The sequence below is a fragment of the Mustela nigripes genome, chromosome 6 (assembly GCF_022355385.1).
Source record: "Mustela nigripes isolate SB6536 chromosome 6, MUSNIG.SB6536, whole genome shotgun sequence".
NCBI lineage: Eukaryota > Metazoa > Chordata > Mammalia > Carnivora > Mustelidae > Mustela > Mustela nigripes.
The window spans coordinates 106,801,369-106,818,619 of NC_081562.1; the positions used below are offsets into that span (position 1 = coordinate 106,801,369).

At 43.0% G+C, this 17,251-nt stretch overlaps 1 protein-coding gene across 10 annotated transcripts in view; it reads left to right on the forward strand.

Moving 5' to 3' along the window:
- The window catches only part of CACNA1C (calcium voltage-gated channel subunit alpha1 C), a 641,635-nt gene that overhangs the window by 435,507 nt on the left and 188,877 nt on the right, over positions 1 to 17,251 (forward strand). For 8 of the 10 annotated variants that reach the window (XM_059403901.1, XM_059403903.1, XM_059403902.1 and 5 more), the window contains exons 7-8: positions 1,163 to 1,359; positions 12,374 to 12,477. In XM_059403901.1, the coding sequence (XP_059259884.1) occupies positions 1,163 to 1,359; positions 12,374 to 12,477 (301 nt within the window). Of the gene's footprint in view, positions 1 to 1,162; positions 1,360 to 11,965; positions 12,070 to 12,373; positions 12,478 to 17,251 lie in introns of all 10 variants that reach the window. The other 2 variants (XM_059403911.1, XM_059403906.1) reach the window with 1 other exon arrangement.

The following is a 17,251-nucleotide window of genomic DNA, read 5'->3' on the forward strand; positions in this document are numbered from 1 at the left end:
AGTACACTTAAGGCTGTAGGAGGAGGCAGAGGGAGAGGGGGAAGCAAACTCCATGCTGAGCAGGAGCCCCGTGCAATGTGGGGCTTAATCCCAGGACTCTGAGGTCCTGACCTGAGCAGAAAGCGATGCTTAACTGACTGAGCCACCCAGGTGCCCTTAGATCAGTCTAGTCTTATTTCAATTTACCAATGATCTCCACATCAAAAATATAAGCTACATCTTAATTATTAATTTTCTAGTAACTCTTCCCAGCATGTGAAATTAGCCCAAGCACCATCTGTAGCCACAGGAGATATGTTGTACAGTTTCCTGGAAAAGCCCTCTCCGTACCTAGGTAGTATTATCCCTGTCACCCACTGCAGGTCTGTCTTGATTAGAGGTCAGAAAGGGAGTCTTCTCTTCTGAAAGGTATTCATACTGGAAACCAAAGAGTAGTGCTGCAAGGTTCCATATGACAGTCAGCAGTGTTTATGTTCGAGAGTTGTAATAAAGACCACTATCATTTATCATTTATCATTTCCCCCCGTGGGAAGAATTTATGTTTTGTCCTTCATCAGCATAAGGCTTCTACTATAAAATGACTTGTATCTTTGGTGATGTGTCCTGTAACACGTAATGGAGAAAGTGGTACAGAATGGGACTTGTTGGCTAATTATGTGAGAGATTCTTCCAATCAAGATAACCCTCACCCTAAACTCTGGTATTCCAATGGAAGGCTCCACAGATACATTATCACCAAAGAAAGAAAGGGTGGATTTCCTATCACTGCCCAGAATGTTTTCCACTTGGAGTGATTGCATCATCATTAGCTTTTAATTGGCCATTTGCCATTGACCATGATGACAACATGTTTCTGCAGAATGTGCAATAGCCTTACCATCTTTGAAATCAATTAACAAGGTTAAAATACAGTTTTACAATTAGTTCAAAGTACTGACTCCCTAAATCAATGGCAGCCTAAAATGAATACCTCGTTACTTGCGTTGTTTAATTTGTCTGTGGGGGAACTATTGAAAATGTGTTCTGTATTATGGTTGCTGTGGTTGTTTTGCCTAGCCCATCAACCTTATCCTGCCAGTTTTCTCTCTGACTTCTCTCTCCTTTCTCTGCCCATCTCTCTCCATCCCCTCTGCTGCCTTCTCTTTTCCCCTGGTCATTCAAGATGTTCCAGCAGAAGATGATCCTTCCCCTTGTGCTCTGGAGACAGGCCATGGGCGGCAGTGTCAGAACGGCACTGTGTGCAAGCCCGGGTGGGACGGGCCCAAGCACGGCATCACCAACTTCGACAATTTTGCCTTCGCCATGTTGACAGTGTTCCAGTGCATCACCATGGAGGGCTGGACAGATGTGCTGTACTGGGTACGTAACTTGAGATGGGCAGAGGCAGGGAGTCCAGAAGGCTGTGAGCCTTTCCTCAATATCTCCCTTTTCTTCCACTCTTCCCATGACTTTGTGGTCACATACACACCTTGATGGAATAGTTGATGAATGTCTTTGATTTCTTCCAGGTCTTTCATGAGAAACAAAGCATGAAATTTGCACCCTAATGAGTCTCTTTGTCCGCCCATCAGCCTAAGAGAAATGTCATCGTTCAGTTTATCCTACCATAGTGAGAAATACGGGCCTACAGCTGATGATCTGTGAATGAGTTGGCTAAACCTGACACAAGGATTCTATTCAACTCCCCTTCCTGTAGAAACTGTAGAGTTTCTTCGTTCTTATCCTTGTCTTGCATCTGTCCCCCAAAGAGAGCTAGAGAGCACAATTATTAATTTTTAGGGCTAAGGAGAAAAGCCAGGCCTGGTCTTCTAACAAGAAACAATTTTTATTGAACTGTTAGTATTATGGCATGCTATTGTATTTCTATTTCTCGTGTTAATCTTATCATATTAGAGTAGTCCATCAGACAAACACATTGCCATCATTTTCACTGCTAGCAAAACACTCTGCTGGTTATGTGTGCATATTTAGAAACACCACTTCCTAAGTGTCAACCAGTCAATGGTAAATTTTCTTTTACCTTCAAGATGCCCCTTTTATTATCCAGCAGCCAACACTACTTTGCCAACCTTCAAGCTGTTAAAGTGCCAGATTTCTGCCTATGGGACAAACCATATTTGAGCTGTCTCCTTTCTGGCAGAGTCAAGTCCATTATTTGTAAAAGCTCCAGAAAATATAATTCTTTGTAGGATCTCCTACTTGAGCATGAGAAATGACTTGCCAGAATCCAGTGTTGTTCTCCAGCATTTGGGTGAAAAATGCTTGTTGCCAGTCTTGAAAATACCATCTCACCCACAGTTTTGCAAATAGTCAAATTTATTTGGCCATGCTGAAAACAGTCTAAGAGTCTGCTTGGGGAAGTGTCTAAATACTAAAGCAGGGAAGAGGAGAGGGAAGCAAATGGCTTCCCATTGAACAGAGCCGCCAGATAGAAAGGAACTGGTGCCAAGAGAGGTATTGACTTCTTAAAATCTCAAGAGTTTTGTAATAACACAGAGATGTGATACAGGGTATTGTATCTTTTAATTTTTTCATGAACTCCATAACCTATTGATTCAAAAATCCTCTTTATCAAGTTTTTAATGTTCAGGTCAACATGCTGAAACCCAATGTTGCTATCAAATGCATACTCTCTGCAAATGACTACTTGAAACTTGCCTGAGAACCTTGTACCCAGAAAACATTTATTGTGCATTCCTTGCATGCCAGAGAAGCTCCTAGGTACAGGATTCAGATGTAAACAACATACAGTTCAGACTAAAAATCTCAGTGTAGAGAAACAGTAAATCTAAACTGAATAATGATGGTATGACTGGAACCGGGCCATGGTAGAGTTGCTGTGTTGTGATACTTTGAAAAGAAGACAAAGGTCAAGTCACCTCTCTCTCAAATTAAAATGAAACACTGGAAAACATTTTTAGGCCCATGCTCAACAAAACTGGCTTTGAATAATTTCTAAGAGGAAAAGAGGGAATTGAATGTACTATGCTTAGGCAAATTTATTTCATTTAGCAAAGCTGATCAAATTCCCAAGTGGTCCTTCTACCTTGGGTAGATCTCTCTGGCTATCCAAGGACAGAAATACCTTACAGAAAGGGCAGCTTATGCTATGGACCATGTAACGTATGAGCACATGGAACTATGCTTTGGAGCTCATCACATGAGCTTCAAACCCATGCTTTAAGTTGCTATAGGAACGCCTTCCGTGGTGGTAAATTGAGGGCGCGGTGGCAGTGGGTGGGTGGGTGTAGGGCTGGGGGAATAGGTATAATTTACTTTGCTGATGGCCCTGGTGTATTTTTGTGATCTTCCTTCATCATTCCCTCCCTCTCCCCCAACATAAGTCATTGATACCCCACCAGCCAGATGTGACCCAAGAAATACTGTCGTAATGACAGCCAGAGTGGGGAATGAGAAGAAGCACACAACTGCAACTACCAATTTTCAGCAGCTGTGTTGTGCTTTCTCCCCTGGGGTGTGTGTGATAGAGCTCAGACTGGGAACGGAAAAAATGTCAGAGGTGAAGGAACAATCCCAGGCTCATGGGACATGCCTCTCTGATTTTCCCAGCACCTTCCCAAAACGGCCATATTGTGTGTATGTGTGTGTGTGTGTGCATGCATACACACACACGTGCACACACACACACATGCCCACGTACACACACACACACATGCCCATGCGCACACACACCATAAAGCTGAAACAGCCTCATACTTGGGTATTCATGATGGAAGCACTCCCCAGCCCAATGCTCCTGCTTTCAGACAATTTCTCTAATTGCTTTGACCTTTCTATGGCCATTTTTCCTTTCCTCCTTCTTTTCTCTCCCTCTTACTTCCTCCCCCTTCAACATTCCTCCTTCTTGCCTCTGAGCTTATATCTCTAAACCCACAGACTCTCAAATCTCAGTGTACTTTAGTATAAAACATGGAACTTTCTAAATATAATGATACCCAGACTTTCCTCCAAGCCACTAAATGAGAAGGTCCAAAGTTAGGCCCCAGTATCTGCATTTTGAAAGGCTCTCCAGGTGATTCTGATCCCGAGTAGGAGTCTGAAAACCCCTAGAAGCCTAACCTATTCAATCTGCATGGTGCTGCTTTGATGCCACTGGATTTGAACCAGTCTAGGAAGCTATAGTTTCCATGGAAATTGGAGAAGCAGGGTCTTCCACTCAGAAGAATGCATTTCCCTTCAAATCCAAAGGGCAAGTCTACAGAATGTTGGAAGGATCAACCAAGATTTTCAAGTATAGCAATGAATGGAAACCCCAGAGCCAGATTCATTCTGAACTATCAAACAGCTTGTTAGATGTTCCTAGGGAGAGAATCAGCCATTAAAGTGCTAAAGAAGCAATTGATTCAATCACTGGATATAGCTTGGGATGGAAGGGATCAGGGAGGTCAACAGTAGCAAATGGCAGACACCTGCTTCCTACTGTGGATAATATCAAATCCATTTCTCTTTTTCTGTGACAACCATATTTCATCCCATTGTTATGATTTGAAGAGTTAGTGAACTAAAAAGAAGATCAAACTTGGCCAAGTAATACTAGAACAGCTAGTTAAAGTTACGGCCATACATTGGGTCAAGGTTCCAACTAAGGTGAACGATTTGTTGAAACATTTCTTTTACCGAATCTGCAGATGACAGGGTAAGGAGTGGGGGACACTGGGGATTTGGAAACTAAGCTAAAACTCAGTTTGAGGTGTGGTTTCCTCGAGCAATAGCTTCTTAAGCCAAAGCCCCATTTACTCTCAGAATGTCCATGTCTCTTCTAAAATGGTGGGGAATGGTGAGCAAACAAAAGTATCAGCCTTCTTTAGAAACAATGAACCACCAAGAGAGGGAAGAATCCAGTAGTGTATAGCATCACCATTAGTTTCTATTTCTATGTTCAGATTTTTATTTTTTTTTAACCAAACACCCCTAACTTTCTTCATGTAATTCAAGACTACTTATCTTATATGGTTTGAGAATGTGCCTTCCTGAAGATAAAGAGGCTGCTGAATCAAGATGATTTTCAGGATTCTTAGATGTGGTCTGAGTCCATTTAAAAATCATTATCCCTTCCACAATGCAACCAAATCACAGTTAATTAACATAAACATCAGTCAGGTGCTGAGTTTGTACTTGAGATAGCCCTGTGCTCTTGGGGACAGAATAACATGACCACTGACCCAGTGTTTGGAATACCTGGAGAAAGTTACATGTGAGACTTGTGGGAAAGGGAGGGAGCAGTTAGAAGTAGGCACCACCCAAACATACACGTTTCTAGCTCTTCTGGAATCTAGATGCCTGAATACGCCTTCATCAAGAGGATGAATAACCCTCCTGATCCAGGGCCCCCAAGAATATTAAATACTGTGCAGCACAGTAAAATCACTCAGGTCTAGGTTTCCCTGGACTCATGCCCAATCCTACTTACCACCAACATCACTTCTTTCCAACATCACCCATTGCCCCACCCCAACAATTGGCTTAAAAAATAGAAACTGAGCTTAAAAATAGAATTAGAAAGAATAGTTAATGAGAAATCATATAAAGAGAAGATTTTTAGAATCACAAATAGTGTCTTCTGTAGTATCTGGGTTAGTTTGGGCTCAACAGGAGAACTTGGGAACAAAATTCTAGTATGTTAACCTTTCATGAAACAGTTGTCAGCTCCACACTTGGTCTTGTCATCCCACTTACATGTCTGAACATGCTGGGTAGATAATTCCTTCTACACTCTCATACACACAGAGATGGACATTCACATCTGCTCTTGGTGCTGCTGAAACATCCTTCATTTATAACAAAGGTCTTTTACATCCAGGCAGGTTGATTCAGGCTTTACCCTATTTTTTCCCCACTCCATCTTTTTTTCAAAAAGCCACCTCTTTTCACTATAGAATATAAAGAATGTCTCTGAAGGCATCAAGAAAACAGAAATGGAGTTGAGTTCTATTTATGACCTAATAGTCATTCTAAGTGAAGAGCTGGGGAAAAAATCCTCAAGTAACCTAGAAACAGCATCCTGGGCTTTTTCACAGGTATCAGAACAGAGAAAGTGGTAGGTCCTACTTAGGACCCTGTAGTTCTTGACTTTTAACCTGCTTCTATTAGAGTGCTCCCCACTTAGTGCCCATGCTGTTTTAGACAAAGAATGTCATCTAGACAACAAACTAGTAGTTTACAAGCATGTCAAGAAAGAAAATTAGCAACTCTCAATGCTATTACTTACTTAATTTTTAGGCTTTATTTTATTCATTTCACTAGTATTAGATGAGTCCTTATTATTTAATAATCTATTTAACAAACATTTATTGAGTATTTACTATGTTCCTGGGACTGAGTAGGGACTGGGGTAGAGGGATGGAGAGATGAAGTCCTGCCTTCAAGGAATTTAAGATCTAATTGAAGAGATAGAGGACACATAAGGAAACTTGACTTAGCAAGGCAGTATACTCAGAGCTCTGTGTTGGCACAGAACATTTCAGGGAGAGAGAGGAATTTCACTCACTTTGAGGCTCTTCCCCCTAGGGAAAGCAAGTTTATAACATTTAGGGAGATTGGAGAGAACTGGTTTTTAGGTTCTCTCAATAGAACCAAGAAACAGCTCATGTTCCCCCAAAGTGCTCTCACCCAAGGTGCCTGAAAGGCCACCTGCCTAAAGGTGCAGTCACCAGTATCGTGCAGTCACCTCACAGCTCATTGCTTCCCAGGACAGATAAGCAGGGCTTCCTTTGGCTATGAGCCTGCTGTCTCCTACACAAGTGTTCATACTTGGGGCCACTCACACTCCCTAACCTCCCCCAGGATGTCAGTGATCCCCATGATCCCATGTGAATTCAGGGATTTTTAAAAAGTAGATGTGTTGGTTTGCCTTCATGTTAGGAACATTTGGGTGTTTTCCCCCACATAATCCAGGCTTTCACCTGTGCCCTGAGGCAGTCATGAGTTTTCCACGTACAACAATAAACGGGTGCAGGGTCAGAAAGGAGTCAGGTTAAGCTTGTTGTCTGACTTGCTGCTCACTCATTGATCTACGGGTGTCTGCATGCAAGGTGACGAAGGTCAAGAGTAGTCACAGATTTTTTGAGACATTGCCCTGGGCACTGACAATCATGACAGCAGCAAACCCTGTCCTCTAATTGTACTCTGTGGAAAGCACTATGATTTTTATGGGCCAGCACCTCCTGCCTTTGCTGTCAAGTGACAGGCCTCTTGGCATTTAGTGAAACTATTTAGTCTTTTTAGATCCACAGCGACTGTGAAACAAACCTTAGGAGAAGCTGCCACAACTTGAAAACTCATGGAAATCAGCTAGGATTGAGAGCAGCCTTGATGCACTAGGACTCAGGAGGTGTTGTTCCTCCTATTTTATCTTCTTTGGGAAAAAAAAAATGTATGTTGGATTTGAACGTTTATGGTTGAGGCTGCCCTCAAGGAACTAGATATTGTTTTCAGGAAATCCTTCTGTGTTTTTCATTCAGTATCATCTTTGGGCTGTCTGTAGATTCTAGGAATAATCAAGCATGTGCTTCAGCGAAGGCTGGGGTCATCCTCTAAGTCCTTGGGCCTGGAGGCTGCAATGGCTGCTGATGGTGGACATCAAAATGTCTAAATATGTGCCTTCCTTAAAAAAGTCACAAAGCTTCCTTTGTTATAAACCTAAGAAACATATAGCTTTAGTGGTTTGAGAAAACCTATCCTTTTTTTCACCTCTAAATAAGGGTGTCAGCAATCTAGGTCATTTTTTAAAAACATGTCTTTATTCATTCACTCTCTTCTTAATAGCTCCATTCCAGCTGATTTAAGACACCAATCTCATCACTCCAGGCATTGCCCTACTTCAGAGCCATCCATATTGTATGCTCTCTACCCAGTCTGCCCCCAAAAGTAGGTGGCCTAGAATCAAGAGGAGAAAGTAAAAGAGAAAACAAAGGGGGCCCTTTCCTCTCAGGCCAGAGCCAGACAGACCAGAGAATCATTCACTAGTAGCTGTTGAGCATTGCTTGCTGAAGAAGTGATAGGGTCTTAGGAACACATTGGAAGCTTATTAATCTCCCATCTGCCCTCCTGAGTCCTGCCCCTCACCTGCTATTCTGCATCTTAAACCTTTGAAAGAACTGTCTCACAACAAGGATGAGACCAAAGCAGAAGCATAGAATAAGGGAGAGGTAGACACCATGAGTCTCCTGAATATGTCCCTGGCTCTCTATGGGATATATACAGGTCATGAATATATCTATAGGTCATGAGGATATCAATGGGATATCTATGGGTCATAAGGTTATGAAGATATTAATGGGCTATCTATGGGTCATGAGTTTATCTGTGGGTCATAAGGTTATCACAGGTCTCTCTATGAGCTATGTATGGGCAATGTGGCTTGTAGCCCCCTCCATTTGAAGCCCTTAATGATGCTGGAAGTCACTTACCTAGGACACAAAGGAAAGGACACCCAAAAATGAATAAGGGCCCAAGGAAATCTTCAAGGTTCATGGGTTTGTTGACTTATGAGAGAGATGTGATTCAGGGAACTGTATTTTCTTTAGGGTTATGAGGAACCAGTAAGGAGAAATTTCATTCCAAGGCAGTTGGTTAAGTGCCAGCCAGCCCTCATGCCCACTCTCCATCTGCCCAGGCTCCAGAGGCAGCTCTGGAAGGGTGAACAGCAGCAAGTGTGCCATTGTCTCCAGCAACTACATGTTCCTATATGTCCTAAGTAAGGTCTGAGATCTGAGGCAAAGCAAGAGAACTCATGCAGAACAGGCCCCCTCTGCCACTCTTGGGAAAAGCTCTTCCCGGATTAGCACAGAGCAGCTGGTTGATCAGAAACATTGGGCCCATGCACCCATGGGGTTGTAGGCAGAATGTCATGGGCATGGACCTTTTCTCAGGTGGGAGTCCACAGCTTTCATCAGCTCTTTCTGACCTCCCCCACCCTCCCTAACTTAAGGAGGAGGAGAGGACTCTGACCTTCACTGGCCAGACTTAATCTGAGAAAGGAAAACCTAGGGCACATAGAGGCTTCATGGCCTTGGATCCAGTTTCCATAAACACCTCCTCACAGATTACTTCTCCTATCCCAAGGCTGTTTTTAACCCCATCACTCTCACTGGCTCAGATCACAATATCTTACACACAGTAGGCACTCAGGAAATACTGTTGAACAAATGTAGACTCTAATGAGACCACTGCTAAGAATAGTGAAAGGTTTATGTCATAGTTCCCCATAATAAAATGTGACATAAAAACCCTGGAATCACATGGTCATCCTAAAATCATTCTATGGCCTGTGGTTGGCTATCTCGCCATCATGCTTATGCCTTTCTCCTCCCTAACTCATTTCACCAGTCCTGCCCCTTCTTACATGGTGCAGTTTTCTTTTTCTCCTCCTGGGTGGTCATTGGACTTTCCTCTGCTGGTTTGGTTTCCTTTGTAGACTTGCCTCTGACGGTTACTTTCTGGTTAAAGGAGTCTTTCAGTCTCCCTGTGATGGGGGCAAGCTCTGAAACACACAAACCTTTCTACCCTGCCTCTCCTAACAACCACTGTTTTTCTGGATATTTTCACCCTCAGCCACTGGGAAAAGTCTCCATCCCAGAGCCAGGATGGGTTTTCAACTGTGGGTTCTATTTTTAGTAATTGCCAACTTCCTAGGAAATCCCCAATTCTGTCCCAGGATCACAAAGCCTTTGGGCTTCCTATCTGCCCCTACACTCCTGCCTTCATTGCCCCAGGTGCAAGGTTTACCCAGTTCTGCCTGATCTGTCAGTTGCTTGCTTTTCCAAGCCTCAGACAGCCATTCTTTCTTCTACACTTCGAGAAACCTCTATGGTTATTCCTACAACCTCATTTAACAACTCACATTATAGCTGCCTTTTTTTTTTTAATCTTTTCCCATGCTAGGAAGGGCTTCCTATTCATAGCACAGTGCCTGGCATGTATCAAGTTCATTCATTCACTCAACATTTACTGAGTACCTGTCACATGCAATGCACTGTTTTTGGCATTTGGTCTGGTGAACAAACCAGACCAAAACTGCTTGTCCTCAGGGAACTTACATTCTAACACGTAATAAGTAAATTAGAAAATGATAAGCACCATGTGCAAAATGGCAGAGTATGTGGGAATGGAAATGCTCAATAAATTCTTGAACTGAATTGAATTACAACATGGTTAAGTAGACTTACATTGGAAATTGTTCTTTTGCTCAGTGACTCAGTTCAAGACAATGACCCACAAACCCTGAACACAGTTTTTGTGTTCTGTGCTATGGCTGCATTTGGTAGATTCCTTCAACCAAAATATAGTGAGCCCAGATAAATAGTATTAGATTTGAAAAGAACCTATCGGGATGTAACACTTCAAACCAGTTAAACTAGGTGGGAGCAGTACTTCTTGACCTGCTTTACTCACAGAACACAGAGAACGTAGTATTTGTCCAGCATCCTCAGGCACATAGGTAAGGTTTCTTGAAGCCTGAAAAGGGTTGAGGAAGGTACTATCCCATCCCACATGTAACTCTTTGAGGCACCTAGCTTTAGAATCCCCTGGGTGATTAATGTGCAGAGTCATGAGGCTCACTGACTTGGGAGCAATCTGTGTCGTTAACAATTCTTCCAGATGATTCTGATGCTGTGGTCTTTAGACCACACTTTAAGGAACACTGCTATGTAACAAAGCAGGGACAGGTAGTGAATCACGATATTTGTCGTGTCCTTATATTTGAAGTTGAGAGCTATGGAGAATAGCTGTAAATCAGTGGTTCTCAAACTTTCACATCAGACTCGACTTGCTGTAGGGCTTGCTGAAACATGGGTTGTTGGGCCCACCTGCATAGTTTCAGGGAGGGCCAAGTATGTGCATTTCTAAACAGGTCAGGGCCACACTCAGAGATCCACTAATATCAATCATTTGGGAAGCTTGTATACAGAATTTGGATTTCTGTAAGGCAATTTCACAAGGACAAAGTTGGGGTTCATTTTAGAAAGATATGACTAAATCCTGCTTAGTCTAGTTGGAAAGCATTAAAAGAAATAAATTTGAATGCCTAAATCAGAACAAATCTCCTGTTTGATAAAAAATTGTGCTCTGTAACTTCACATCATGTTTATACCTACCCTCCAGCCAGCTATGTGCTGGTAAATGTTTAACCACCCGTTCTTAAAGGTAAAGGGTAAAGTGGGGGCTGATCTATGTCATTTGCCCACTCTGCCCATCATGACCAGTTTCAGGGTACCCTACTGACGTCAATGAACACAGTCCAGGGAAGAAATGTGTAGTGGTTCTCCAAAGCATTGGACCCAGCAAACCATTGCCTCCAGCTGCTACAGGTGTTTGTCACCTCTCAGAGGCTGCCTCCATTATACAGTTAGGTTCTGGTCACTGTCTTCAGGCTACAGGAAACGTGTTTGCAGGACAGGAACTATTGTCTGCCTAAGTAACCAAACGACAGTCCTTTCTGGTCCGTGGCCCAGAGTGCTCGTGAAACACTGCAGTTTTGCTTCTAAATTCCAGGCCCAGCTCAGGAAAATCCCTGGGAAGGGGTTCTGGGTATCTGGCTCCTTCAGGAAGAGCTGAGGCCCACCTGATACCAAGGTTAGGCTGTCCTGGGTGCAGTGGAAGACTCCATGCCACGAAAACCCAACTGACTTGAAACCACTCTAGGCTCAAGAAATCACTTTTTTAGGTGACCCACCTTATTAAATAAGTGAAAACATTGAAGAAAGTTTTCTGGTTCTGGAAAATAAAACAACAGAGAGAGCCAAAATTTAGAGCCTACAGATGTCCCTTAGAGTTCAGGTCAGGGTCATGGGGAAGTATTTTGAATATCGATGGTACCAGGGGTGACAGTGGATCCTGGCTTAGACCTGCCAGTTTCCTCCAGTTCTGTCCACACCCTTCCTGCCTGCCTCCTCACTTTAACTTATTCTGCTCTCTCTTTCCTAATCTGCCTTCATCTTTCCAGATGCAGGACGCTATGGGCTATGAGTTACCCTGGGTGTATTTTGTCAGTCTGGTCATCTTTGGATCCTTTTTCGTTCTAAATCTGGTTCTCGGTGTGTTGAGCGGGTAAGCTGACCGTTTCTATGTATTCTTTACAATGCAGCCGAGCAAGGTCCTAGGACCCACTATATCCATCACCAGGGTCCTCAGGGATGGGATCCTAACAGGCCAGGAAAACCAGAAAAAATAAGTACCCATTCAACCACAGATTCTGACCCAGTGTCTGGGCAGGCTGTTTGGCCTCTGATTTGCACCTAGAGGATCCCTGGGTCCCGGCACTGCTTGGGTCAGTGTTCAGGAGCCGGTGATGGGCACTTGGCCGTGCTCGGCTGCTGAGTGTGCCTCACTAACTATCATTCCATTCTTCCAGGTCAATGATGCCGTAGGAAGGGACTGGCCCTGGATCTATTTTGTTACACTAATCATCATAGGGTCATTTTTTGTACTTAACTTGGTTCTCGGTGTTCTTAGCGGGTAAGCAGGACCAAGGAAAAAGGTCTTGATTTTTATTTTATTTACTCTTTCTGCTATTCCTGGCTTTATTCTTTTTTCTGGCTCTGATGAACCTGGGATAAGAGGCCACCTCAGGAGCCTTGAAGTGAATGGCCTTGGCCTGGCTGGACAGAGGATCAAATGTACAAGGATTAATCTGTTGGTTTGGGCTTCACGAGGAGATTCTTAGGCCCACCTGTCTCCTAGCTCATCCAACCCCCTCCCACCCTGAAGCAGCTAAGTAGGTAGGCAGGATGCTTCTCCCTCTACCTGAGGAGCTGTGTGGTGAAAGCCTTGAGTTGAAAGGGTTTAGCGGTAGGGATTGCCTTGCCAATAGGTACTTGCCTGATTACAGTTTGTGGCAGGCTAACAGTAAAGATTTAAGGTAGCTTCCACACATTATTGAATGGACTGGGATAATAAGGATTTGATTTAAAATATAAGTAAACAAATACAAACTAAAAATAAAATATTCTTTGATTCTAATTCATAGACTCTACAGTCTGAGTCTTGTACACCCTTTTTCTGAATGGAAATGGTGCTTAGCTGTTCAAAGCCATAGATTATTGGAGAATAGAGATGGAATATACTTTCCTTTAAATGTATCTACTTGGCTACAAGTACAAAGTTTGCCTAATTTTGGCCTTTGCTCTGATGAAGTTAAAACGTGGTAGAAATAGCATATGGTTGGGCCATCTAGCTGCCCTGGGGATGGCCACCTTGACACTGCAGAGACTCACTGGGCCTTTCCTCAGCCTACCTTTTTCTTCACAAGTCCACACCAGCCATGCCAAGCCCTAACACCTAAATGCTCCTGATGACCTGCTCATGGGTGACCTACTCTGCTGCCTTTGCTACAAGGGGGAGGGGGACAATCTATTTCTGCCCTGCTCAAGACAGGTCAGCTGCTTTGAATAGCCTTTCCTATGTCTCTAGGGACATTAATGCTGGGAGAAAGTCAGGCATGACAGGAATGATTGCATTTAATTTTTACTAAGTACATGATCTGGGAACAGCTCCTCCCATCTCCTGCCATAGCCTAATGCCATACAAAAGCATCAGGTTTAGTCTTTGGGATTTGGTGAAGGGAAGAATCTGTTTCTCCCCTCACTCCTTTCCATGGTGGGTGCCTGTTAGGGACTTTGATGACACCGTGCCTTTTGCCAAGGTAAGGCCACACAGGAAACTAGGGTCTTCCATCAGGGATAAAAATGATGAACAGGATAACATAAGCCCCTGATTAGCTGCCTGGAAGATATAAAGGTTTTCATTTTTGTGTTACAACACAAGAAAATGCTCCTGTGTTTATATGAATTAAAGCATTGAAAAAACCAACTTCACTCCCACTCAAGACAAATTTGGATATCCCAGCTCTGCATTTGCTGGATGCATGATGTTGGGCAACTTCACCCTCCTGAACTTTAATTAACCATCAAAAAAAAAAAAAATGAAGATAATAATGCCAACTCATAGATTGTTGTGATACTAGAGTGAGAGTGTTTGTGTAAAATACTTGGCATATAGTAAGTGCTCAATAATGGTGCTATCATGACAATGATTATTGTTTACTTGATGTCTATCATAACTGGAATAATTGCATAAAATCCTCAGCCTTTTCCTTTTAAAGATGAGGAAAGTGAGCCCAGGCTTAGGTGATGTCATTGTGCTTCTAAGTATTAGAACAAGGACCAGAACTCAGGCAGAACCTGGACCCCATCTTCCCATCACCATCCATTGAATATACATTGAATGAACTTGAATTGTAACACAAGCCAAAGCTTTGAACCTTAAAAAAAAAAAAAGTGATTCTACTTTCTTCCCCCCAGAGATTAAGAACAAATCTAAGCAGTAAAACTCCCCTCAGGAATCCAAAATGAAGAATCAGCACTAGCCAATGAAGGCCGTTCTTAAGCAGGAGATCTACTCACAGTCATTCTTGCTGCCTCCCCCCAAGGAAAATTGTCTTCCTGGCAGAGAAGTCAAACGGCAGCAGCTGCTAATGTTGGAGAAAAATCGTTTTGAAGACCATGTCTTGGACCAGTTCAGTCCCAAAGCTTGTCATGTAGTAATAATGCTCCCAACATGAATTGACTGAAAAGGAACACTAAGGCTTTCAGACCTCAGAACTGTGAGCTCTGGAGTCCATGTAGCAGGACACCTTCCCTGACCCAGTCCCAGAGAAGCAGTCTGCAACTCACAGCTCTGGAATTGCTGATAAAACACCTTCCAAGGCTTCTTGGCTGCTGGGCACACCCTCTGCACTGACAGAGAAGTGTTGATTGGTAGGCTTTTAATCAGTCAAAAGGGCTGGCCACTCTGAATGACCTGTGCGGGGTCCATGCAGTGACAAAACCTAGAATCAGCCTCTTGTTGGCTAACCACATGGTGGTAGCTGTGGTTTCAGTTTTGGGTCAGCATCTTAATCAGTCAGAACAATATCATAAAAGTCATCATAAAAATGCAACAACATTGCTTATTCATCAGTCAGACTTGATTAAACCAACCTTCCAAAAGCATCCAAAACAGTCTCAGAGCTCCACGAAATTCACTGTCCCAATGATAGCATTAACAGTAACAGCCTCCATGGCAATCTCAGTGCATGGAGCTTTTGGTGGATAACTCATTCGAGGCCCACAACAGTCTGATGAGCTCGGTGCTATTTATAGCTCCATTCTCTAGAGAAGAAAACAGAGGTACAGATGAGGAAACCGCTTCAATCCTTACAGGTGAAAATGGAGGATCCAGGATTAAATCCAAGCAATGTGAATCCACAGCCTCTATCCTTAACCTCCATGTGATACAATCCCCAAACCCTTTTAACTGGCTAAGCCCATGTTCCTAAATCTGAGTCAAGAAGTGGGGAGGTGAAGAGCAATAAGTGCAATGAGGAGGATCAACAGGAGTGGGGAGGAAGGTAGAAGCAATCCTTGAGGCAGCTGTTGGAAACAGCCCCCAGGAACAGAAAGAGTCCCAAGAGAAAGCACTAGAGCCCCCACTCTGGAGGCTGCAGCAGGGCATGGTTGTTTAACATAGGGGCTGGCATCCCTGCAAATGTTAATAGTCCTTGAGAGAGAACAGACACCCCTCTACACCAGCTCAGTAGAACTAAAGCCTTGGAGCATTTTGGAACTGGAGAGGCCTGAGACCCTATACCCATCAATTAAGGACAATACTATTTTACAGTCCAACACAGTAACACAGCCTCATAAATTATGTCCTTCAGTCACCAAGGAAAGGTTAAACTATGCTTAGAGTGTTCTACTTATGAAGGAAAGAGGACACTCTATAAAGAAAAACATAAACATTCTAAGAGTTTGGTCACCAGACAGGCACCCTTTATCTGGAACATTCACATATTCAGAACATCTTTCTCATGAGGCCAGATAGAGCCAATGTAAATCATATATATCACATGGATTTTTAAATTTAATTTTATTCCTTCAATGTTCCAAGATTCATTGTTTATGCATCACACCCAGTGCTCCATGCGAAACGTGCCCTCCTTAATACCTACCTCCAGGTTCACCCAACGCCCCACCACCCTCCCTTCCAAAACCCTGTTTGTTTCTCTGAGTCCAGAGTCTCTCATGATTTGTCTCCCCCTCCGATTTCCCCCAATTAACTTTTTCTTTCCTTCTCCTAATGTCCTCCATGTTATTCCTTATGCTCCATAAGTAAGTGAAACCATATGATAATTGACTTTCTCTGCTTGGTTTTTTTCAAAGTGGTTTCATGTTCATTATCTATTGATCCTCACAAACCACAGGACTGGTATTAGCACAGACAAGAATTGGATTATATTTGCTTTTCTCTCCAAAAATCTCAGTCTCCAGCCTACTAAAATTAGAGCGGTGACAATGAGATTCTCGAAATTTCACTTAAGCTATGTCAGGTAAAAGTACCTAGACTCTGGAATCTGGTCACTTTTTATTTTAAGTGATTACAAACCAAGAACATCAGACATGTGCCTTCAGTAGACAAGGAACTCAGGATCTCTTAGGTGGATAGTCTTCCTTCTCCTGTCTTCTTTCCTCCCAGGAGATGGGCTTGTCTCTCTTCCCAAAACAACAGGGGGCTTGGGGATGAAGCATGTTGCAACCTGAAAGCATAACTGGACCATGGTGCTGTAGTTAAGACACAATGTCTGGGACCAGAGGGATCCAAGAGAAAGGCCGGGACATGCATTCTTTGTGGGTGGACAGAACGTCTATAGTCACATTCATTATCTGTGTAGTTATAGTCTATGAGGTCACTATGAACACTGAATTAATGAATACTAAGCCATTACTCTTGGACTCTTGGGAGAAATACAGGAGAAATGCGAGGATTCTGTAAGCCTCTAGTCACAACATTTGTGTCAACCAACCAATACACAACCTTATGTGTGTTTCTGTTTAAAGGCATCTTATTTAATATATATTGTTGATTCATTAACATGAGCTCATGGCCAACAGCACTCTAACTGATGCCTGAACAGAGTTTATCTGACACATGTACTTTTTTCCCTAAGGCACATCACAACCTTCTCGCACTTAGGAACTCTAGACAGCACTGCAGCACTGTGCTTGGGGACTATTATTTAACAGAAAAGCCACCAACAGAAAGCACAGAGATGTGACAAACATGGCACGAAAGAGATCATAAAAAGTACACTGTTTACAGTATGAGAACTGAAACAAGAAGGCAGAGTGTTGCCGTGTTTAACTTCAGCTGCGAATGTGACTCCAGTTTTTTGCATGTCTGCATAGGACCACAA